Raw genomic sequence first — 25,754 nt, 5'->3', positions numbered from 1 at the left:
GAGTTGGGACAAGGCAGTTCTCCAAACTGTAGGTCATGTTATAGTTCTCATGTAAGTCCCTGTAAACACCAAAAATGCCATTTTGATCCTGCCAGTAATGAGATATGAAGCAAGGCTGTGCTTGTGTGAGGAGTCTACAAACTGGTGCGTCTGAGAGGCTTTTCTATGACTGTAAAGTAGCACAGCAGAGGGGAGAAGAGGGAAACGATGAATCCATTGAGATCGGTGGTGACAAATGACATGTTTACATGTGCCATATGAAACCTGCTTGCTTCTGCCCTGCAAGCAGTGAGGATCACCTGAGTTCTTTATAGATGTTTGCTATCATGCAGAGAGAAAGGAAATTGTTATTTTGATACACAAGGAAAGGGAAAAATACTTGAACAGGATGGGTAAGAAAAGAAAATCCTTTCAATTTCAAAATATATCCAGGGGCTCACAATGTTCAGTTGAAACCACATCCTTGCCAGAAAGCAGGGAATGGTCACTAGGCAGAGCATATGGACGCAGCAGACCCACCTTCCTGGGGATGGCAGCAGTCAGGGACAGGGACAGGGACAGGGATAGGGACAGGGACAGGGACAGGGACAGGGACAGGGACAGGGATGTCCCCTAAACCCTCACAGAGCCACCAGGCCCTTCCCTGACCGAGGCTGTGTGTGGGACACGGGGCTCGGCACCTCAGGCAGTGGGAGGGTGTGCTTGGACTGAGCTCTGCCCCCTGCATGACGTGCACGCACTCAGGGACACACACATGGACACATGGACACATGGACATAGACACACACACGGACACAGACACACAGACACAGAGACACACGGACACAGACACACACACGGACACACAGGCACACACACGCACAAACACATGGACACACACACGGACACACAGACACACACAGCCTCATCCACGTGCTCTCGTCCTCTCCAGAGTGGGAACCTTACACACCTACACTGCAGATAAAACTTGGCTTTCTCAAGAAACCTCCAACACGCTCAGTCCACACCTCCATGCTGGGGGAAAATGGTAATTTCTGCCTTGGACCCATCATCCTGCCCTTCCCACCCGTGCCTCCGGACCACCAGGGCCTGTCTCCATCAGCTGATGAGGCTCCCAGCAGGACTCCCCAGGCTGAGGCCGTGGTCCCCCAGTGGGGCTGCTCCCTCCCCAGGTGCTGAGGCTGCAGGGGTGCTGCTCTGGCCCCCCCTCCATGGGAGCCCCACGCTCCCACAGAAGATGCCAAGCCCCACGGGGACACTGCAATGCTGGCCTGGTACCAGTCCTCAGCCTGGAGGAGTTAGATTAACGAAAGCTTTGGACTTGTTTTTCAGCTATTATGGTCAATATATTAAAGGTATTTATTTAAGAAAGTGCCTATCCTGCCAATCTTTCCCCATGAGCTCTATTTTGAACACACCCTATAATTACTGATATTACCCTGGCAAATATTCCCCAAGAAGTTTTCTCTACTGAGAGCCATGACTGTACTTGCCTGCTTCTCCACATTATAATTATCACCAGGCAATATTTATAGCTATACTATTATTATTTATGTTATTTTATGCCCTACAAAAATCTATATGACATGTGCTCACACTTCAGCCTCAGAGCCAGAGGTCAGCTGGGCCCCCTTCCCTCGGTGCAGCTGTCCTTGCAGCTCTGGTCACTCAGCTGGCACCACAGCCTCGAGTCCTGCCAGGGGGCATCTGCAGGCCCTGGTGAAATTTCAGCTCAACATACCTGAACTTCCCATCGTAATTTCTGTCATAGTTTCCTGTTCCTGGCTGGTGCACATTTCAGGACTTCTGGTGTTTCAGACTAGAACTGTGTATCCTTGATTCTTGCTGAGGCAAGGTAACTAAAGGAGTGCTTAATTATTCCAGATGGACAATAGAGAACAGCACATTTATGCCTCATGCAAAACAAATAAACAGAACAGAACAAAAAACACTTCTTTGCCAATCATGGTCTAGACTTGAAATTTGGCACTGCAATACTTACAAACAAATGTAAATATTTTCATCTCACACTTCAGAAAAAATTAAATAGATCTGTCTTGTAAGCACCTTTAGTTTTAATTATTTAAGATCAATACTAACCTAAATGCCTCTGCCCCTGACATGCATCTCCTCTCCAGGGTCATAGACCTTTCTTACTCTGAAATCACTGGCTTTCTCCACAAATACTGGTAACCAGTTTCCTCAGTACCATACGCATAAGGGCTATAAACTAATGAGCAGATCTAGGTTATGTAGAAAAAGTGTAGAAAGGAAACAAATGTTGAACGTCACATTTACATTAACTTCTCACAGTTCAAATGGCAATTTATCCACAACATAGTATGAGTCATGCAGTAAGAAAAGGAGGAATCTCCAGTTTCTTTGATTTATTTGTCATATGGTTGACTGATGTCAGTATCAGTGGCTAAAAAAAAAAGTTTAGACATCCAAAAGAAAGGAGAAGAGAGAGGAGGAAAAGGTCTAGCTTTCCACAAAATCCATTTCTTTTAAGATGATGAGCTCAAACCAAACCAGATCAAAGGCTGAGGACGAGCAGGTTCTTCTGTTCCTTCCGTGCTTGTCTCGTGGTCTGGCGCCAGCTGGGAATCAAGGGTATGGGACGGGTGGATGTGTTTTGTCTCTCTATATATGTAGGTATGTAGGTATTAAAATATATATACATACATACACATATATGCAAACAGAGACAGTCTTCCTAAAAAAATGCTCTTTGCAGTCCAGAGGCAGCAGAGTCACTGTGAAGGAAGAGCTGGGCAACATATGGCTGTAGAGTCTGCACTGGAAAAGTCACTGGCTAAACACACGCCGGCTGTTAGTTTTCTTTATTTTCATGAGGCGAAATAGGAGCTCTGCATAGAGTACAGCCTGTCAATGGGGTTTCCTACTCTAGCCTGCATGGAGTTAACTTCGGAAGAGGCAAGAAAACAGTCGCTCAAGCTAGTTAAAGAGGTATCACTGTCGATATCATGAAAAATGGAGTCGTTTCCTGCAAATGAAACGCACACGTTAGGCTGGGTGCTGCGCAGCCAGGGAGGACACAGAACACACGGGTGAACGGGAGTGCTGCTGCTCCTGTGCTCACGCTAATGCCCTGTGGCCACGGGGTCTGACCTACAGGGAGGAGGGCTCGCAATCAACCCGCAGGGCTCAGCCGGCAGCAATGCGCCCAAACCTGCCAGGATTTAATTTCTATTTCAGTCAGCAGCACAAAACAGTCTCGGCTGACAACAGCAGCAAACGGTGCTGGGGAGGAGCAGGTCCCCAGCTTCTCCATGGGCTCCAGCACTCGTGGGAGCACCAGGACTGCCAAGAAAGGTGGAATCAGAGTGCCCATGACAGGGAAGCATGGTCTAAGAGCCATAATCATACTGGTCTTCACAGACACACAAGGCAAAAGTTCTACCAGTGACAGGACCCAGGAAGAGACCTAGTTTCCCTGGCCTCAAGTGAGCTACAGTTGTAAACATGCTCTCCTTTCAGAAAATTCCACTCTTTTAGGGCTGGTCTGGAACAGCACCTTTTATTTTCTTTAGCAACTATGATTTCAGCTAACTTCAACACTGAAGGTACCAGAAAAAGCTCCAGCCCAAGTCCTGGGGGCTCTGAGAAAGCGTTAGTCTGGTTCTTTTCCCTCACACACTCATTCAAAAGGGCTTTGTGCCATCCCCTGCACCCCTTTTGGAGCACAGAACCTACTTCCCAAGGAGTTTCACTCAGAAAGCCAAGCAAACCAACAAAATCACAAGCCACCTAATGCTCGAGGGCACTTCATATGTCCTCAGCTCCTTACAGGACCTCCCAAACTTCCTGGTGTGCACCATGGACTTGTCTCAGTGGCAAAAGCAGCGACACAGACCCAAGGCAGATTTCCTGTTGGCCTGTGCTCGGGACAGTGATGCGCCTGTGAGCCTCTACAGTGAAGTGCTCCTGGTCAGCAGAAAGAGTCTGAGACAGGCCCTTGTGGGCTACCGCAAGGCCGAGAATCACAGTCTGAAAAATCCTCTGACATTCTTTTTAAATGCCACACTGCAATTGTCCAGAACCAATAATTGAACATTTAGTGCTTGCACTGCGTTTGATGTGGGGTCAAGCAATCGTGAAAGCAAACCGTCATCTTGATTTGGGACAGAGAATAAAACCATGCAGGAGAAATGTCCTGTGGTAACCCATCTCTTAGTAGCTCAAGAACTGTTCTTTAACAAATCCACGCATCCAATCTGAGTGGTCTTACAGGGCTGCTTATTCATTTTGTACTGAATAGATTACTTCTCTTTATTGAAGGCACTTTTTCCTCAAAGCTTCTAAGAAAAAAGGAAAAATTTGTGAGGGAGCTAGAATTTGGTACTGTTTATTTTTCAGTGTCTTGGACAGTGGTTTAAAAAAGTGGAGCTTGGAGAGGTGATGTTGTTTGCTTATCGTTTATCAGAATTATACTGTGAAATAGTTCTGAAAGGTGTACAGAGCTTGAGATGAGCTCTGTTCTACCCCTTAAGTGTACAAGAAAATACACACGTAAAACTGACTGGTACAAATTCCCTGGTACAAATCCCCCAAAAAAATATTCTAAAAGCTAGTAAAGCTGCTGCCCCTGTGGTGTGTGATCCAGCACACAGACCCAGCTACTTGGGATGTGGCAGAATGAGGCATGCCTTACCATAGGGGTTCATGTGGTCGCCTGGCATTTGTGGAGGGGTAAGACCCTGCTGAAATGGGTCTGTGCCATAACTGCTTTGCTCCATTGCTACAATCTGCTGCTGTGGTGGTGCAAGTGGTGTGTAAGATGTCATCATCCCTTCCATTCGGTTGGACATCACTTCTGCAAAGCAAAGAGGAGGAACAGTTACTGCTGGGGAACAGGGCAGAATCAACAATGAACCCTAGCAAATGCAGTCAGGGGGATCCTGTCAGCCAGAGAAACTTTCCAAATTTTGTCTGAGCCTAGAGCCCTGAGCAATAAGCTGAAAGACTTGTAATTTCTACATAATTTCTGGTGCTCCTAGGTCCTGGACCTTATCCTCCAAAAGTCTGTAAACTCTGTCTGACAGAGCCCAGTTATTCTCTAACTTCTGCTGGTCCCAGTTTTTCTGTTCTGGGTAAAGCTGAGGTTTGAGGCTGCAAGGTCTTGGGAGCTGGAGGTACTCAAGAGTACCCAGAGAGCAGCAGAGCAAGTCCCAGTGCCTGTGTGCAGTGCCTGCCCCAGGGTCCAGACCCTTGTGGGGGCACAGGAGGGGCTCTCCTTGCCTTGGCTGGGCAGTAACGCTGATGCCTGTGCAGATTCCCAGCTGAGCACTGTGTCCATTACTGCAGAAGAAAACAAACAAAGGATCGGTCTGGAGCAAGCCTCCTGGAGATTTCCCCCTGTGCAGACACCTCCACGTGGCACATTTCTACCAGAAACAAGGTGACAGCCTCTGCATGAGCACCTCTGGGTCTGCTCCCAGCAGGAGAACTGGGGGTAACCTGGCGTGGGCACTCAGCACACCCTTGTGTCCTTCCAGTGCTGATGGCACAGGTCACCCACAGACCTGCAAGTGCCCTGGATCGCTGTGCTAATGTGGGAATGGCACCTCCAGACAACTGCAGATTCTTTCTCTCTCGCTTTGCTCTTGCACAAATCCCATACCTTGTCCTAGTCGCTGCGAGTTCTGCTGCTCCTGCTGCTGTTGGTGCCTTCGTGCCAGCTTTTTCATCTGAAAAAAAGCAGAACAGAACAATCTCATAGTTCCAAATGCAACAATTTTGTTTCCTTACAAAACTCTGTGCAAACATCTTATCAGTTAACACAAATCATTTATAATTATGCACAGACTGTTGTGGGTTCCGTTTCAATTCTAAGCTTAAACATTTCAGTTTCCAGTTCAGATTTGCATGCAAAATTTACTCCCAACCCTGAGTTGCTTTGAGCATATGAATTTAATGTCTGTGTTTGGAAGTCGCCCTTCTAGTGTGGATGTAGAGAGCAGAGCAGGCAGAACATGCAGAGCTCAGCTGTGGGACTTCTGCAGAGTGAGCTGCACCCAGGCAAGAGCCCATGTTGAGGCACAGCCTGCATTTGACTCTTGAAATGTGACAAACAGCCTACCTTTGCTCTTTGGTTTTGAAACCAGACTTGGACGACTCGCACGCTGAGCCCTGTTTCAGCTGCCAATGTTTCTCTGACCTGCAGGAGGAAATGCTTAATGATGCAATTTTTCATAAGTTAAAAAAATAAAAACCAAAAAAACACTAACCAGATATGTTAGGAGGAGTGTTTGTACTTAAAACTTCATGTATGGAATTACTTTTAAAAGTTTGTCATATTTTTGCATAGTGTTGTCAAGTTCTGCCCATGATGGTGCTACCAGTTCTGTAACTACTGAACAAAGAGACTGAAGAAAATGACACTAAATGTTACCCATAAAAGACTTCTGTGCAAAAAGAGTGCTCTGCTTTCACCCCAGGAGAACTGCTATTGCCCCAGGACGGGGCAGGGCTGTCTCTGTCTGCGGCTGTGGCCTGGTGTCAGGGCTGCCTTGGTCCCTGCTGAAGCACCTACCTTTCTGCAGGGCTTAGAAGACACTTCAAAGGATGCTTTGAATGCTCGTCTCTGCTGTGTAGTAAGTATTGTCCTTGGTCGTTTGGGTCTTCTGGGGTCCTTCCCATCATCACTTCCCTTCCCTTGGGTTACTTGGCCTTTGGTGGGCTTAACATCTCCATCTTCATCATCACTTTTGACTGGTGAAAAAAGGATATATGATTGCACTGGTTCCACCAAGAAAACAGGATGTTTGAGAACTGCTCTTCAGTCAACAGGTTCAACTATTGTCCCATGGTTATTTGAATACCTACAGCAGCTGTGGGCAGGAAGAGACTATCTTAGATCTGTGTGCTCTGCCTAAATCAAATGCCACAAAAGCATAAAAATATTTCCAATTTTTAACTGGGGACATGGGACTGATCAGGGATGGAAACTCAGAAAATGCTTCAGTATTTCCAGGAATTGGGCACAGAGACATTTGGTGCCTTTCCAGCACTTCTTGGTCCCCTGTGCTCAGCTGCCCTGATCTCAGCAGCAGACAAACACCTTTACCTGCACAGCTTCTCCTGAAGCATTGTCTGCAGGCAGGTACCACTGCCTGCACTGAACGGCAGCAAAACAGCACAAAGCAAGTATCACACAAGTATCTCAAGGCTCATCTAACTAAATACAGTGCAGATTCCAGTTATTGAATACTGTTTTGAATGTCTTGAAGCTCCTGCGATAATATTAAATATAATCTTTGTCATCTCATTTCTACTTCCCACAGAAAACATCAGTAATCTTCCTCTGTGCATTAAAATGTGTCTGTATGTACAAGCACATACTTCTCTTTTTCAGTAAATGCATACAAGTATCTATGTGCTTGTGTAGACCAAACAGATTCTTTGTATTTTCTATAATTAAATTCTGAATACTCATATAATCTGGTGATATTACATGTGTTAGTATATTGTCCTGGGAAATCTCAAGCACAGTGGCAAAAGTTGATGGGTAAATACACATTTTGTTGAGAAAATCAACTTTTCAACTCAGCATATTTTATTTGACCAGATTACTGATTTTTCTTCCAGAAAACACTATCACATTATTACAGGGACTTTGACATGAAGAAACACACAGAATTTTTTATATACTGAAAGACTACTTTTGGGGAATCAACAAATTAGACTTTAATTCATTTTAGGGTCTGATTATTATGCACCTAGCAATCTAATTACCTTTTACTTTAATAAGCATCTTTGGCCTAATGATTAAAGAGAAGCTCAGTCATTTTAATAACCATGACATTATTAACTTTCCAGCATGCCATTTCTAAGGAAAGGTTTGTGAGGATTAATACTGCTCATTGGAGAGTTACTTTTGTGTCCAGTGGATAAATATTTGATTGAAGCAGGACACATTCTCAGCCAGGGCTTTGCAGATTGTGTGCTCTCACACAGACCCCTGGGAGATCAGTGTTTTCACTGTGTTAGACAATGGGAGACAAACAACTTGTTTAATTTGTCAGCTTGTTTTTCAGGTTTGGGTTTGACTAACAGAGAATAATGAGGAAAAAAAAAGCATCTCCAGGACTAAGAAACTCCCCTTTGTGCCAAAGGGAAATGAAATTGAAACCAAGATTGGTTTGTGCTACCGTGGTAGCTCTGACTGCAGATCACAAGTCGGTCTGGCCCCGCAGAGGAGCCCACCCCTGCCCAAAGCTGATGCCAGGGCAGCTGCCAGCAGCGGCTCTGTGAGCGAGAGGCAGAGGGGAAAGTGCCTGTGACCAGCCCCAGAGCGGGGACAGACCCACACCAGCTGGTCACAGGGGTTTGGTGGACACGAGGCAGGTGCACAGGGGCTCACCTGGGCTGGTGGGGGCAAGGTATGCTGATGGTCAGGGAGGAAACTCACGTGCCTCAGGCATGTTCACCAAAGCCCAGAACCTCTGACTTGAGATTTACTGAGCAGAGCACTCAAGGCCCTGCAAACGCAGCATGACAATACATGACAATAACTAAAACACTGCTCCCAGAGTGGCCCCGGTCCCATGCATTGCCAAGTCTGCAGAGACCTTTGTCTTGAGGCATTCCTGGTGTGGAAATACAAATTTTAGCAATGTGGAGAATATGACTCTCTGATTAGAGATCAAGGATAATTTCTGCTACCCGTTAAAACAGAGTAACACATTTTCCCACAAACCAGCGGCAAATATATCATTTGTACATGTAATGGAATGGTAACTGTTGATTTTCTTATATATTTTCTTGGGAAACAAGTGTGTGATTATGATAGCACAAACCCACATCTCAGTTACTTTCAAATTCTCTTCAGTATTTCTGTGCTGCACTTGCAGTCTTTTTTAAAGCTACTATTTGGTAATTGGCAGAGGTAATTGACAGAGAGATTCCTCTTGAAAATCATATTACTGTTCTGCCTATTTCTCTAGTTTAGTGCTGAAATTGTATGTGAAGAAGATCCCCTGAAAAATATGTTAAGTGGATGGAAGAATGCCTATGGAGAACAGCATACTGATGCCTCACTTGAGTGAGACCTTGGGTAGCTAAAGTCAGTCTGATTCATGCTTTGTGATCTTACAGAAAAACACATCGATGAAAGCAAAAAGATTCTGTCTTTTACTAAGCAGGAGGTTAAGGAAGGGAGTCAGGTTAGGGAAAGCAGTCTGCCAGTAGGAACGTTTTCAGCTGTGCCTGCAAATTTGCATAGGTGGCACATGCATACAGATGAAGAGGATGTGAAAATGGATGCACTTTTCTACACAAAAGCTCTACAGACCCATGCAGCTTTTCCAGTCAGAGCAGGTGTGGGAAAAGCTCACCTGAGTCTGAGTCGTCTGGGCTGACCGAGCTCAACAAGTCCTTCTCTTTCTCATAGTCGCTTTTGCAGAGCAGCTGCCCTTCCTTGAGGACAAACTCGTCGCCTTTCCTGAGCTGGCGCTCGCAGACGCAGCAGCAGAAGCAGCTCAGGTGGTACACGCACTCCAGCGCGCGCATCACGAACTCCGTGGGCGCGATCTTCTCCATGCAGCCGCTGCACTTGGCAGCGAACAGCCTGCGAGGAAGAGGCAGCACGGTCAAGGGGAGCACCAGGTCATGCCCTGCCTGGGTCTAAACCCAGCTGATCTGCACAGGTCAGCCCGGCTCATGCTTCTGCACACGGCCAGACTTGCATCTCTAGGCCTGGAAATAGCATAGGCATGCAATTTTTTCAAATCTCAATTCCTTTGGTCTCGAGATTCCCTAAATCACCTTTCCTGGACAAAGCTCACTAAGACCTGTCCTTATCTCAGTGTTTTTTTCCTTTTCAAATGAGAAACAAAAGGGAGATCCTGAAGTTGGAAAATTGCTTAAACACAAATGTATTTCAATTCTCCTTTTAGAGGAAGGACCAGCTCATGCTTTGTTTAATGCAGGGTCTCTGGTTTCAGCACTTAAGCCCTATTTGGAACAGACTTTCCATTTTTGGTATTGTCTGTCTCTGAGGAGGCTGATAAACACAGAAATGAGCACGAAAACGTTGTGCTTTTGCTGAGGCAAAGTCAGCACGTGTGCATACACACATGATTGTACACATGCAATCAATAAAGAGAGGAGTGAAATAACACAGCTTTGCTTTGGATGTTGAGTTATTCCAGAACAACCTGTCTCTGAAGGAAGTACTGTGCATTTTAAATGGTGTGAAACATCCTTTGGCAGAGATAGGCAGTGATACAATCTGTCAAATTACCAGTATAATCACAGACCCTAGAACACACACTGCATCCAGACTAGTTCTTATTAATGCTCTGTAAACCCTGTCTTTCATCCATCATTAATTTTCTAGGTTTAAGTTAGAATTATTTAGATTAATTTTATTTTGCTTTCCTAATGGCAACTGGGAATCTCCCTAAGTGAGATTTCAGAAAAGGGCTGCCTCAAATAAAGACGGATTGCTGTTGCATCCCTGTGTCACATGGTGTGCTGGTGATTTGAAATTCAGTGTCTTTTATGGCAATACATCACAGTGCAAGGTGCATGAACATTTACATTTCAGCAAGGAAATGAACACCACTGCACCAGTGTGCTCACAGAAGAAAAAAAAAATTAGATTCTATCTTTTAGCATGGGGTATGCTGACTTTTTTCTGTCATCAAAATTATAATTTTTCACAAAAAAAAAAAAGGAAATTCTTTCTGATTTTAGAAGGCTAAGGCTGTGGTAGTTATTCATTCCTCCAGAGCCTCCATTTTGTCTGAGCTGAGAAGCGCAGGAAAATGGCAGTAGGAGCCCTCGGCAAAGGGCTGGAGTCAGAGTGGCAGGGGGGAAAAGCAAATGTCAATATGGCTGCACACCCAGAAAAAGGCTGAGAGATGGGAACTGGGGTGTTCCCCAGCTGCACCCAGGAGTGACGGGCCGGCTCAGTGCACACCCCTGCACAACCACAACCTCCAGGTAACAGCAGGGCAAGGTGGACTGAGTGGCTCTTTTTCAGGTAGGTAATGAATTAAATTGATCAAAAGGAAACTGATGCCACCCAGGACCCTGGGCACTGCCATGAACAGGAAGGTTTATTCCACACACTCCGTTTGCTTTGTCCGCAAGGTTTTCCTCACAATGCTTTAGCAAGCAAATTCCTAAGCAGAAAATATTTTCATCTCTACACAATTTTATAGCTGAAAGGATTAACTTGCAAAGAGGAGAAAAAATAGAGAAAAAAAATAAAGGGTGCAGTAGAATAGTTGTTTCTGTTTAACTGCTTAAACCCATTTGACCCATTTAACCAAGCTTGGCCTCTGTCCCAGGGGATGCCCTCAGGAGGGGCACACCTGCAGAGCCCAGGAGGGGCAGAGACGGGGCGAAGCTCTGTCCCCGGGGTACCCGCACCGCCTGTCCCGCTGGCCCCGAGCTGCGGACCCCGCCGCACCGGAGCGCCCGCACACGGGCTCCGAGCCGCCTGCATCCCCCGACGGGCAGTGCCCACCCAACCCAGTGCCCACCTCCGTTCTCGGCCGGAGAACGGGCAGGCTCCCCGGGAGAACGGGCAGCCTCCCCCGGAGAACGGGCAGCCTCCCCCGGAGCGCTCTGCCTCCCCGGAGAACGGGCAGGCTCCCCGGAGAACGGGCAGCTCCCCCGAGAACGGGCAGCTCCCCCGAGAACGGGCAGCCTCCCCCGGGAGAACGGGCAGCCTCCCCCGAGAACGGGCAGCCTCCCCGGAGCGCTCTGCCTCCCCGGAGCGCTCTGCCTCCCCGGAGCGCTCTGCCTCCCCGGAGCGCTCTGCCGCCGGCAGCGGCGATGCTGCCGGAGCCCGGGCAGGGCTGGGACCGCTCCAGGATGGGCTGCGGCTGCCTCCGGCTCTCTCCCAAGCAAACCGCGCAATACGCCACCGTCCAGTGGCAGGGAAAACGCAAATGTAACACAGTTTACAGATAATTTCAAGAAGAAAAGTGCAGGGAAGCATAAACCCCCTGCACCTTCCCTCAAACGCTCCTTGTCCTGTGGAGCCTGTTGTTTCCCTGACCTGCGCCTTTGCTGTCATACTGCCTTAACGAGTGTTTGTGTTTTTTCTTTTTCTTCAAAATAAATATATCTAGCATGAATAGAAAATACTTTGTGTTATTTACTGGCAACCGACTGTTCCTGTAAAGATGGTGCTTTTGCAACAGCGCTTCCCAAGGCAGCCTTTTAGCCATAACGAATTACACTGTCATCAGTGTAGATTAACTCATTCAAATAAACATTAAATTGCCCTGACAATACTGCATGGACTTCATATCCCGAATTTAACTCTTGTCAAGAAAATTCCCTCCCCTGTACACAGGTACTCTGTATTATAACATGCATTCACACAAATACACACATACACAGAGCAGCGTGTTGGGTTGAATTCTGAGATTATAAAATTTTCATTAAACCTATCTTATAGGGTGTTTATAGGTATTTTTTCAGCTTCCCAAGAGGAACACAAGGTTATGCACTCTTTTTGCACAAGGCAATCTCACAACAGGAAACTAATCTTGACAAATGACCAGACTTTGATAGCTGTGATCTAAACCACTGCTCGTTAGACTGTTCATTTTATAAACGAATGGTAATAAACCTGTTGGGAAGTGTAGGATAGCAGGAATACTTTACAGATCACCCCTTTACAGGTTTCAATCAAAGCCATAAATTTGAAGGGGAGCACACAGATATTCTGTGCTGAGACAAAGACTCTGTCCCACACCAACAACATTTAAAGAAATTTTTTTTTGCTTTCTATACATTTTAGAAATAATTTGCATAACTCTGGCTTTTTACTCCCATGGCTGATTATCTCCAGCTCTCTTAAGCTAATGTCAAACCTCAAAATCCTTGGATGTGTTAAAGTATGTGGAGAGTGGAAATCAAATGCCTTTATTAGAAGCCGCAGGAAATCTCCGACTCCTAAGCACAACGAAAACATTCCAGAGAAAATCATTCAAAGAGGACAAAGAAGAAAAGCAGAACAAGAAAACCTTGTTTTGAATCAATGATTGCAGAGTTTTATAAATAAATTCTGTTGCCTGGACAATTTTGAAAGACAACTCAATAGGTTTAGGAGTTTTTAAGTGTGTTTGCCTGTATGCCTGGAACACTTGGGGGACTCAGCCAAGCTAAAGCTCAGAACAATGGCCTGTCTGTCCATCAGAATATTTACAATAAACGCTGTGAAGCAACTTTACAGTACTAGATAATCAAAAAGCCTTTACCAGCCAAAACTGTGTGAACTTAAATTAATTTTGCATATGTATCAGGGCAGTGCAAATGCTAAGACATGTCCTGACTTTAACCAGTAGATGAAAATGTTCACCAGCGGAAGAGGCCATAAAGATTTTATTTGTTAGGATATCCCTGTGAAGGCAGGCTGAATCAGTAATCCTTAGAAACAACCACAGTTACATGATCCACTGTGCCTTCCTGCATGGCACAGCCATCTGGAGTGCAACACGGAGCCCTGATTTATTATATCCCGCGCGGTTATCTCACAGTAAGTTTGACCCTGCTCTGCTCCTGAGAATCACGGCTCTGCTGTTTACTCTCCTGGTGCCCTGACAACCCACCCTTTACCTTTCTGTGGCTCAGCCAGGTCCTTCATTTCCTCCTGTCTGTGGGCAAATAGATTTTAATTGTTTTATTATAACTAATTTAATCTGTGCTGAGTGATGTCCGTGTGCAGGGTGAAATTTGCCGTTCACATTAAGCGTGGTTCAAGAGGTTTGTTATACAGGACAAAGGTAGAAAAATCGACTAATTCAGTCAGGTTGTTTATTTACTGGGCCTCTGCCATGAAGCAGTAAATAGGAAGTTATTAAGCTGTGTTTGATGTATGCAAGAGGACAGATGCTGCTTCCTACCTATCAGAGACCTTCAGTCATTTCCCTTTCTGTGTTATTCCGACATTATGTCTTGCAGCAACCACAGCAGATACCTGGCTTTTCTTTATTTAATAAATATGCAGAGGTAGTGGTCATGGCTTTTGTAAGTACTCTTGGTGCAGTCTCTAGGTGTGACGTTTTTCCCTCTGCTGGGACATCCCTGCTCTGATGCTGGAAGTTTGCTCCACACTCCTGTGCTATGAAACAGGGTAGAGTCAGAGTAAAATATAGCATGTTTTTCACACAGCTCAGTCTTATTAAGAGAAGAAATTAAATTACTAATGAAAAATAGCTGTTCCTTGCTCTTTGGGATAAATTTTGATTTCTTTCTTTAGATGGCATAGGATTGGAAAACAGTATGCAAGGGATTTTTCCAGCATAGGACTTGAATATTTTTTGGAGTGTCTTACAGTTAATGGGTGCTTATAAAATGGAAAAACTGTTGCTTGGTTGCACTTAATTCAGAATACACAAAACATCCTGAATGCAGTAAAGCAGAACAGGAATATTATCAATTTATTATTTTAAACCCCCCACCCCTTAAAAAAGAAATAATCCATTTAAAATAGTTTCCCTGCAGATGAAATAATTACATAGTTTATTAAAGCCAATTTCATAGCTGAAACTTCAGTATAAGAAAGATAATTCCCTTTCATCAAGTAGTAATAAAATGTGCAAAATTTAAAAGTTTCTAGAAAAAAAACCCTGTAGTATTTAGAGAGAACTAAAACAAAGAAACCTTTTTATTCTTCAGGGAGAACTGAAGAAAATATTTATTAACCCTCTATCCACAGGTGCTGTAGTATGAACACCAGCTACTGGTGAAAGCTTGTGTTAAATCTGCACTTCACAACGGGGATTTAGACTCAAGAATTACATATTGCCTATCTTGGTAATGAGTGACTTTTTCTTCACGTAAATATTTTACCTGTATTTGTGTGAGGAGTGCTGTACTCCCCTGCCAAGACAAGCTGATGGCTAAAATAGCTATAGGTACCACACAGTACCCCATGCCAAACCTTGCTCTGGAGCTGGCGGGACAGGGTGAGAGCCCCCAGCACCCACTGTCACTGTGCCACCCGTGGCCACCTCAGACCTGTGGGCACCGGCAGCTCTGGGGGGGGACTGGGATGCTCAGACAAAAGCACAAAGACACACAGAATTTAAAGCTCACAGCCTAATGCAACTTGCTCAAGTGGGACCAGAATGACCTAAATAGTTACAGCTCCCTTAACTATAAAGTACAACATAAAATGCAAAGTGCAGAGCAGTTTCTCGCTTTGAGCAGAATGTGACACAATGAATTCTTCTCTTTGCTTAATTTTCATCCCCTAATTGACCACTTTGTTCAACTGTCTTCCATCACTGCCATGCTGTTCTATTTTATAGCATTTTTCCATACAACACTTTGATGGAAAAATTTATGAAGAATAGAATTATTGCTGTTAGAAGGGAATTAAAACAATTTTTCATTTACAAAGTCACTGATATTGCTCTACTGTGCTCCACCTTTGGGAATCCAATTGCTCTTCTCAGCTACTCCCATTCCTCTTTATAGCACAGCAATTGCACTGTACAGATTATGGCTGCAATTTTCTCCTAATCTTTTCTGTAGAACAGAAACTGTTATAAAAGTTAAGGGCACCAATTGAATTGATAAAGCTAGGGCTGCAATTAAGAAGACTTAATGAATTAACAAAATATGTGATTTTGTTAGAATTATATTTCTAAGCAGTGCAAACATTTGTGAGATAATGTTATTTTTGTCCATGAGTTTCAAAGAGGCTAAATGGGCTTCTGCTGCTGTGCTTTTTGCATTCTCCAAATCACAGCAATGGGCCATAAAAACATCATATTTCTTGGAGCGTTTGTGCTTCTGCCGCAGCTCTACCTAGCTGGGGGGCGGTGGTCACCAAAACAAAATGGGCACTCCTTTTTTTTCCTTTGGATTTTTATTCAGATATTTTCACAAATTAAATGAAATCCACCTCCATCTTCTCCCTTTGCCAATATCCAGTGGATATTGGCCTTGGAGGGGCCCTGAGGAGCAGGCTGGGATGCTGGCTCCAGCCTCTGACAGACATCTTATCCTGCTTGTTCACTAAATGGCACACTGAATTTACATCACCAACAACAGAGGGAAAATCTTCTAATGCAATTTTTATATGAGATTTCACCCTAAAGGCCCCATAAGCAGGGAAATTGTACTGTTGTGATTCACTGGCCTGGTCTTCACTTTTACAGAAAAAAATAATCGTGTCAAAGCAATTCAAATGTAATTTCTAAGTTATTTCTTGGCTGGCAAGAATGACTTAGGGAAGGAATTTACACAAGGCTTTCCTCACAACTAAGAGCATTGAGAGGAAGAAACGTTATTTGCCAGTATAAAACAAAATCACTTCCTGTGCCTGCTGCAGTGCTGCTGGTGGAGAGCTTGTGCCCAACTCATCAGCACAGCCAATTTAGCAACTGATTTGCAAGGGAAAGATACCTTAGTCCTGTGGTGTTAATGTCTTTGCAGTGGGGGGTCTATTGCCAGCTTCTCCAAACTCATCAACACAATCTATTATTAATACCCAGAAAGGCTTTATAGTATCTTTATAGCACAAGGCAATGAAAGCTCTGTGGTGTAATCTGTTATCTATATTGCAAAAACATGTGAAATAAAACAAAACATAGACACTTCATAAACAAAATGCTTCATCTATTATATCTCTCTGCCTCCCCTGTATATAAAGCAGTGGGGTGCAGGAAAGGCATTCAGAGAGATTTGCTGTTAGATGTAGCACTGGCTCCTTTTAAAATTCTATTTGTATTCTGACAAATTTTACACTGAATGAAAATTTCTGCTTCTTTCACTGAGATAGAGATATTCAAATATTTGCCAAACTAGTCTGTGTTCTGTCATAGAGCAAAGGGTGTTAGGTGTAAAATACAGCTGCTACACTGCTACAGAAAAACTCTTTGAGCAAGGGATGAGCTGGCTGAGCCTTGGTGAGGAGTCGGCTGCAGCAGGGCGAGGAGGGGGCACAGCCTGGGGCAGGGCCAGGTAGAGGTGTCAGGGCATTGCCATGGCACCAGCTAAGGAATTTGTCTCCAGTAAGCAGCAGCAAAAGCAAGTGCCCGCTGGAGGCAGCTATTTCTCTGGAAAGCACTCAAGAACAGAATTTGAGCAAAGCTGGATCTTTTCTTCTACTATTGATATGCATGATGATATTTAATACAAAAAGCCCAGAATTACCCTACTTTTAGTCCCTAGGAACAGGCACTTTTAGAGACATCATTTAACAGCAAATAAATAAACAAACACACAGTTTAAAACCCAAGAAGGTTTTGTTTCAAATAAACGGATTATGGCAAAGGTGGAACTGAGAGGGAAGCATGAAGCAGTTTTGTGTACTTGGTGCATGCATGTTCGCAATACAGTAGGAACAAAAAAAAGTCCTCAACATAGGGCTGTGTCTTATTTCCCAGATGCCTTTTTATGTTCTTTGCTGGTTGAAAATAAATTGTTCTTTTGTAGTGTTTGTCTTTTCAATCCAACTGTCAGCTATTATTTTTCTATTTCCTCTTTTTGTCACTTTGCATTATTTTTGGTGCTGTAATTCCCATTTGTTCCCACTCCTATCTTCCTGTCTCCCATTGTTCCATTTTTTAATCCCCAGTTTTACTCTTCTTTGGCTCTTTTTTGGCCCATTCTCAGTAGGGTTTGAGAGAATACCCAGGCGTGACTCCCTGCTATAGCAACCACACCTCCCCAGGAAAGCCACAACAATCTCTTCGGGAGGAGGAAAGTCTTTCACAAGCTGGCAGCAAAAGTAAATCCTTCTTCAAGGAACAAGAAGGATTAGCAGGGAGCAGTGGGCTGCAGACTTAACCCTACCCTTCATTTCTTTAAAGCACCAGTCACTCAGAACCCTGCTGTGATGTACAATTAAACAGAACCCAAAAAAATCCTGAATGACACAAGAGCAGGATTGTGTAAAGGTTTAATTCCACTTTAATACCTTTCCAAGTTCAGAACTCAAAGATAGCAATTTAACCCAAGAATCCCCATCCGAGCATGAAAAGTTGCTGCTTGTCTTACAAAAGTTCCAGCTATATTCTGCTCTAAATCGTGCTCTTTTAGGCTGACCCTTAATGGATGAAATTTTTCTTCCCCAATCATCTCACATGGTTTCTCTTTACAGTCCTTCTTTCACAAACTTTGTTCTTCTGATAGAAACAAGAGACTCTTACCAGAGGCATGGAGCTTTGTAGGAAGGACCACTGAAAAGGGAAAAGGAACACTAAAAAACCCCAACACCCCAACAGAAACCCCAAAACTCAGGTAATAAAGGTGTCTGCTGCAATGCCTAAGAATGGTAATTTATTCTTATAACATGAAGTAACTCTTATTAAGCTTATGTCAATTACTTACTATTAATATTAGGATGGAAAATAAATACTCCTCTTAATACAGTGTTTTTTTGAAGACTTGAAACATCTGATTCATCTTCTTTAAATTAAAGAACAGACGAGCCTGGTTGTTCTAGTATGGATGACTACTAGAGTTGCTCTATAAACTGAATTTTTAACATTAGACATAGAAGTATGAAAACCTCCTGGCTTCCGTAATGCCAAATATGGTTGAGAGACTAAGTCAGACTGAGTCCTAAGACCCAGCTATCAGCATCTGTGTTTGTATTCAGGCTTTAGTAAACTAGATGCTCTAAAGCCATACAAAGAGATTTATCAGTAAGCAGGGCCCTACAGCACGCCCAGGCCCTCCTCCTGCCTCGAAAGTCTGCACAGGTTTTAAGTTATTCCAGCAGTCAAACATTTATAACACAGGACACTTCCACATGTGTGAAAATGAAATCCCATTAGACACCAACAACATTATTAGGCATGCAAAGAGGATTATTCCTTTAAGCTCACAAGACTGAAAGGTTTGTCTAAACATTTTATTAACTTTTTCAGACTTTTTTTAATTAAATGAAAAGTTGTAAGTAGGTCAAAGCTGAAATACTTAAATACTACTTAACTTTTGGATAAGTATATGTATATATACTACATACACACACAGAGAGAAAAAATAGAGATGCCTGCTAGAGAAAAAATGTACAAAATCCCCTCATATCTTATCAGCACATTCCTTTCTTTCAGCAAGAAAATTTGTGTGGCTTTGAATTGTTCTATAAAAGCACCAAAATGTTACATGGTGTTGCTCGGGGTTCCATATATGTTTCCAAAGATGAGATGGCTTGTTGAATATCTGGTTGGAAAGAAATCCTGCTCTGATTGCACTGTCCTTTTTATAGGTTTGACAAAGCCTTTTTTTCCCCAAAACACAATATTTCCTGAAATGCATTGAAGTTTGCTCATCAAGAACTCTAATGTTCTAAAGATCATTTGTTAAAGAAAAACAAGGCAGTAGAAGCTGTGTCAGCTTTTGCTTCAAGTAAGTGAGATGCAAAACTCCTTAGGGAGCATCAGGAGCAGGACTGGTCCTCATTCACAGGGAAGATGACTTTAGAAACGATGAGCTCCATCACAGTTTGGCCCTACATTTTGGCATTTAAGGGTTGTTCACAGTGTCTCAATTTGTTACTGGAAGGAAAACAATTCTGGTTCTGGATCTCACACCAGCACGGGCCCCAGGTCAGGCTGCCCTGGGAAGGTGAGGCCGTGGGCCAGGGGCAGCACACGCCTGCCCGTGCTGGTCACAATGCACAGGCTGGCTGGTCACAGAGGCAGGGCTGACCTACACACTGCTCCTGTCACTTCACTGACAATAGGCGTTAAAATATTTCAGATTTGCTTCTAGCGCTGCGTGGAGCAGGCAGGAAATGTAGAAGCTTGGGTGTACAAGTTAATGAAATATGGTTGGGTGAACATAAGCTCTTAATTTAGACAATAACAGTTACCGCCACAGTGTCTTTGTGTCCGCTTTATGAAAGTCATAAACTCTCCAAAGAAAAGCAGGAGCTATTTCACCCTGATGGTCTTTGACTCCCTCTCACTACCTGCTGGCACAGTTAGAAAGTATCAACTGCCTTTGAACAGATTAGGACCAAGTTAAAGTGTGACAACATCTTAAGCTTTCTCCACATGTTGCCAATGATTTCCAACTAAAGATGTTACCCTCATCACTTCTGCCACAATGATAAGAATCTATAGCCCGCTCACTTGAGGAGATAAAGGCAGTTTAGCAGGAAGTATAAAGTACTCCAACGTGCTAAGCTAAGTGGCTGGCTGTCCCAAACTAGCTGAATTTTTCCTCTACAAAGCACAAAATCCTTATCATTAGGGACTTAAGCTGCTTTTTATTTTGAGACAAAAAGAATACTGTTTATTGGCATCCAACTCAAACCAGCTGTAAACAGTTGCTTTGATGAAGAAGCAGCTACAACTTCAGTGTGCCCGAAGGCACAAACCCACCGAATGCCAATCATTAAAGGAAGAATGTAAGGTGTATATAGGGTCAAAAGAAGGCCAAGGGACATTTGCAACCCCAGGGATCTTGGATAGCTCACTCTGCCTTTAGAACCAGAAGAGGAATTGAAGCTGTGCTGCTGCATGACCTCTATCTGCAGAGGCAGCTCTGGGCTGGGCTCAGAGGTTACCCAGAGGAGCAGCAGACCTGCAGTGTAAGGCTTTTCTCCCCAGCACGACTGGGGAAGCCACATCGAGACCTTTGCTTTGACAGAGCCTGAGTGGCTCCAGGATGCTGTGCTGCACCTCGTGGCACCCACGCAGCACCCATGCAGAAGGCTCTGGCAGCAGGAGCCCTGCTAGTGTCCACAGACATCGGAATCACTGACGTGCAGGTTATTTTAATTCTTCTTGAAACTTCTTTCATCAGCAGAAATGCTTTACTGGTTGCAACACCTGTTTAAATTAAGATGCCCCAACAATTTTGGTGTCGCAGCCCAACTGATGTGGACCCTTACAAAGTTAAATGCCAGCTGCTCCGGGCAGCCCAGGGGATGGGCTGGCATCCACTGCCATCCTTCTTCCTCCTCACCCCTCTGCCTAGTAGATACTGATGTCTCTCAGCTGTTCCAGGCTTCCTCCCTCTCCCCATCCCTGGCAAGCATCAAATCTTTCCCAGAAAGAGCAGCAGCACAAAGGGTTTCAGCACGGAATGGCAGTGCTGGCTGGTGGGGCACGGGGTTCCTGGTCCTTTATAAGATCAGAGTGGCTTTTCAGTGGGAATTCAAATGCTGAGTGAACGCAGCTACCAGGCTGCACATGCAAACCAGCTCTCACTCGTGCCACATGAGCTGGGATGTTTATAGGAGCATGTTGTTTCTGCAGACGGCCCTGGTGCCAGCAGAGATGTGTCTCCTCCAGGTACAGGCTCAACAGCTCCTCCTCCTCCCAGTGCTGACAGGATACACACCAGCACTACCAGTTCCTCTGGCAGAAACAGGGTGCATCTCCCTGCCCACATCCTCACAGACCCACAAACAGATACCTTGGTTTGGGGGAATCAGTTCAGAGCTGCTGCCCGGGTGAGGAGCCCTCTCCAGGCTCTGCCCCTCCCTGGCCTGCCTGCACCAGCACCCGGTGCTGCTGCTGCTGCCTCTGGCACAGCCACCCGGGAGCCAGGCTGCTGCTGCTGCTCACCCCACATCCCGGGGAGCATCTCCAGCCCGTGCTGGCCCTGCCTGGCACCAGCTGCCAGCATCCATGCAATGCCCCAGCTCCTCCCGAGCACGCCACATAACTGGAATTGCAGGTATTACTTTGGGCTCACATGACAGGCAAAAGGCAGTAGAAGGTTTGCGGTGCTGCTAGATTATACAACATCACATACATAATACAAAAAGAATAAGTCTTTGTAATTTATTCTGTTAAGAAATTTTCCTATATAAAACCCCAGATTTTTTTTCTTTAAAGAGACAGTGGTTCATCTTTATTGTCACATTGATATCTTTATAAACTTACTCTAGTGATCTACTAGAAAAGCAAACCAGACAGCTCTGTATTTATGGGCATATTTTAAAAGCCTCTTATATTTAACAACTGCATTTAGCTGTGTTAACTGTGAGTTGCAGTAATAAAGGCTCTGCACACTTCGATGCTAAATTAAAAAAAGTTCTGCTGTTCAATAATACATAGATGCTGTTTTTTTCATTACTCTTTAATATCATTTCCATTTAGTTTATAAATAATTGTAGCTAGCTAATGAAACGAAATAAAACCTGCCTCCAACCCATTCCCTAGAGCAAACTAAACTCCTCTTTTTAAAGCTTCTTAATCACCGCCCAGTTCTTACAAAATTAGCATAGTAATGGGCTTTAAATTGAGCCTCTTTGTTTTTTAATTAAGCTCCCAGCAGGTAAAAATAAAACAGATTATTGAAGAATATGCCAACCCTAATAGCCTGCAACTCTTTTGACAATTAAAAAGATCCCATGTTAACCCTTTTGAGGAAGGCTGCATGCTAATTAGTCACTCTGAGGCCCAAATCCATCAGCATTCCATCCAGACACCTTGTACAGTTGAGATGGCTGCTCTGTGTCCATACCTGCCCCCTTGCCCACGGAAGGTGAGGAGCCCTCGGTGGTGGCCAGATTCCACAGGAGCTGTGTGCCAGGACAGGGTGGCACTGGAGCTGCCACAGGACAGGGTGGCACTGGAGCTGTGTGCCAGGACAGGGTGGCACCGGAGCTGTGTGCCAGGACAGGGTGGCACTGGAGCTGTGTGCCAGGACAGGGTGGCACTGGAGCTGCCACTGGACAGGGTGGCACTGGAGCTGTGTGCCGGGACAGGGTGGCACTGGAGCTGTGTGCCAGGACAGGGTGGCACTGGAGCTGCCACTGGACAGGGTGGCACTGGAGCTGTGTGCCAGGGCAGGGTGGCACTGGAGCTGTGTGCCAGGACAGGGTGGCACTGGAGCTGCCACTGGACAGGGTGGCACTGGAGCTGTGTGCCAGGACAGGGTGGCACTGGAGCTGTGTGCCAGGACAGGGTGGCACTGGAGCTGCCACTGGACAGGGTGGCACTGGAGCTGTGTGCCAGGACAGGGTGGCACTGGAGTTGCCACCAGCCTGGCACTGGCTGTGCCACGGAGCTGCCAGCCCCAGCAGGGCTCCCGGGTGCCCCAGAGCTCGCCCGGTGCCCACAGAGCCCTTCCACCCTGGCAGCTCCAGCCCCGTTTGGCAATGCCTCCCTGCAGCCTCTGCCTCATTCTGTACAACAGAAGGAATGGGGTGCCAGCAGAGCAGCCCCCAGTCCAGCCCTGGGGCTGTGCACAGCAGCACCAGTGCCCCAAACATGCCAGACACACAACGACCGAGTTTTGCTTAGCAACACTGAGCTGCCCCAGAGGCAAAGGTAAATCCTGACCAGAACAAGGGGGTTAAGAAAGTGCAGTGTTGGAGCCATGGCATGGACAGCAGCGATTCTCTGGGAAAATTTATTAGACACTGCTGGCAGCCTAGAAATAGGAATAGCACAGCTCTTCCCTGGCAGTTCTGTGTCAAATATTTGGAAAGCTCTGTCAGAGTCCCACGTTTTATCTTCAGAGTCTGCTCTGAGCATCAGTGCAAAGTGCTGGCTGCCCTCCACTTGCATCCAGCCAGGATGATGAATCACCACGGCTGGAAGTGTTGTGTCCATCCAGAAATGAAATCATCAGCATGAAAAGCCCATTCATTTCCACAGACACTGATCACTCTGCATCCTTCAGAGACTCCCAACAAATGGGGCTGAGTGCCCCTGGGTACCCAGTATGGCCCTGCCACATCCCAGCAGCTGCAGGAACTACTGTCAGTTCCTGCTTTATTTTACACCTTCCAGTGCAAGGGTCACCGTGATGGAGTTAGGGGCCCACAGAGAATGGGATCAGATTTAAGGGCAGACTACAGCCATGAATATATGCTGCCTTCCTTCACTGAAGCATTTGGGAGACTCTACGTTGTGTTTTCAAAGATAAATGACATTTCTTGTGTCTCTCAGCTGTTACCAGGAAATTTGGAGAAAGAAGGATGCACCTTGCTTACAGTGAATACAAATTCATTGGGCACAGACCTTCATTTACTCTCTGCACAGGGACAGGACTTAGTTACTTTAGAGGGCACCTCTGGACTATGCCCTGCTACAAATAAAAACTGCCAGCAGAATCATTCAACACAATGTAGAACCATCACAAAAAATTCACTTTCCCTGAGCTATGCTGGAGGATATCACAGACAATGTACACCAGAACTGAGAGGCTGGGCTGTGAGACGATGGTGATAACTGGAAGTTTCTCAGGTGGGATCCTCAGTCCCACAGCCCCCTCCAGGCTCCCACTGGGCCTGGCAGACAGACAGCTGATGGGTACAGAGATGCTAATTCCTCCTGAGACCATTTCAATTACAGGAACCTCTCCAGGAATATATTTAGTTCAAAGAAAAAAAAGCTACAATGTTCAGAAAAAGCTTGCAATATTCCCATCACAACTTGTTGGGAACAGCTGGAGAGGCAGTATTGGGTGCAAGCTTCTCCATCCGTGGCTTGAGGTTTGTCAGCTGCTGGTGGGGCTGCAAAGTGGCTGCAGAAGAGCAGCAGCTTGTGAGGGATGTATTTCCCCAGTGCTGAAAAACTGACTTTAGAGAATGCAGTATCCCCTGCACCAAACAACTGCACTCCCACCATTTCATGCTGAAAGCTTCCCAGCAAACTGAGGACAAAAGTTCCCTATGCATGCAAGATTTCAAGCTGAAAAGCGTGCTTTTACATTGTGCACTACACACCTCATGCCATGTCACATGAAACAATATTCTATGAAACTCTGCTGCCAAAACCACTGTGGAAACATGCACTCACCCCAATGCACCTTGAGAATACAGAATGGTGCATTTAGAAATGCTTCTGCCATTTTTAGGATTTTTACCAAGCCCAAAGACATCCTTTGCTACGTGAGGAACTTCTTCTCTACCACAGCATCAGTCAAAATGGAAGAAATTTTTTCCACGTTTGATCCTGACTGGTGTTCAGCTGTGACTGTAGATGGAGCTAAAATGAGCCCACCACCTTCTGCTCTGTGTGCACAGGCTGTTATCTCCACCAGCTCTGACCTTTTGCAAATGTGATCCAAAGTGACCTTTTAGTATTATTGCAGCACTAAATGCAGCTTTTCAAGTAATCCTCACTGGAGCATGTTCTACATCAGTAGCTGGTGTGCATTGGAAAATCCAGCCTTCTGCTGTGCTGGGTTATTGTCATGGCCGTGTCTGTGGGGCTGCACAATTTGATATGAACCTTACATGAACCTGGCACTGCCCAGCCACGGGCAAGCAACACCTTTGAATGGGCAGTGCAGCTGTCCAAACAGTGCCTGGTGTACCTGGACAGCATAGAGGCACTTGTTTACTCTCCTCCAGAATACACAGAGGTAATTCTTCTGGATTTCATCACTGCCCATTGTTTTATGCTTTATATTCAACCTTTCAGGAAATCAGAAGGAGGTATTATTTCCTAACAAAAATATCTGTCATCTGATTCCATCTGGCAGCCTCAGCCTCCCTCTGCACCCTGAATGTGGGCTTTGGTTTAGTGTCTCCTTGTCAGGAGTGTGTTTTATACTGGCACTGTGTGATATGATTTCTTTGGCATAAAGGAAGCACCAGTGAAAAAACTGCTTTCACCCACCCTTGTGGGTGAGGACATGTCACTTCCAGGGGCCTGGGGGGCTTTGAGAAGCAGTTTCCAGTTATGTGCCTGCTGCAGCCATTAGCACTATTCAGATGAGAGCAATTCTGCACCATTAGCAGCTCCACTTCATGTTTTCTTACCAAAAAATAAATGTAACTTGACAGCAGCAAGGAAAGTTACAGGTCAGGAGTCAATTCTTTTGGTCAGGAA

At 45.2% G+C, this 25,754-nt stretch overlaps 1 protein-coding gene across 1 annotated transcript in view; it reads right to left on the bottom strand.

Annotated features, from left to right (window-relative positions):
* Positions 1-858: 858 nt before the first annotated feature.
* LMX1B (LIM homeobox transcription factor 1 beta) overlaps positions 859-25,754 on the bottom strand; it is an 84,540-nt gene continuing 59,644 nt past the window's right edge. Inside the window, exons 3-8 of the mRNA XM_064393818.1 lie at positions 9,360-9,592; positions 6,557-6,735; positions 6,104-6,181; positions 5,645-5,711; positions 4,676-4,837; positions 859-3,007 (exon numbers count right to left, since the gene is read on the bottom strand). Of these exons, the coding sequence (XP_064249888.1) occupies positions 2,850-3,007; positions 4,676-4,837; positions 5,645-5,711; positions 6,104-6,181; positions 6,557-6,735; positions 9,360-9,592 (877 nt within the window). The 3' untranslated portion in view covers positions 859-2,849. The remainder of the gene's footprint in view (positions 3,008-4,675; positions 4,838-5,644; positions 5,712-6,103; positions 6,182-6,556; positions 6,736-9,359; positions 9,593-25,754) is intronic.

The sequence above is a fragment of the Passer domesticus genome, chromosome 18, assembly GCF_036417665.1.
Source record: "Passer domesticus isolate bPasDom1 chromosome 18, bPasDom1.hap1, whole genome shotgun sequence".
Taxonomy (NCBI): domain Eukaryota; kingdom Metazoa; phylum Chordata; class Aves; order Passeriformes; family Passeridae; genus Passer; species Passer domesticus.
This window is presented reverse-complemented; position numbering and strand designations above follow the sequence as displayed.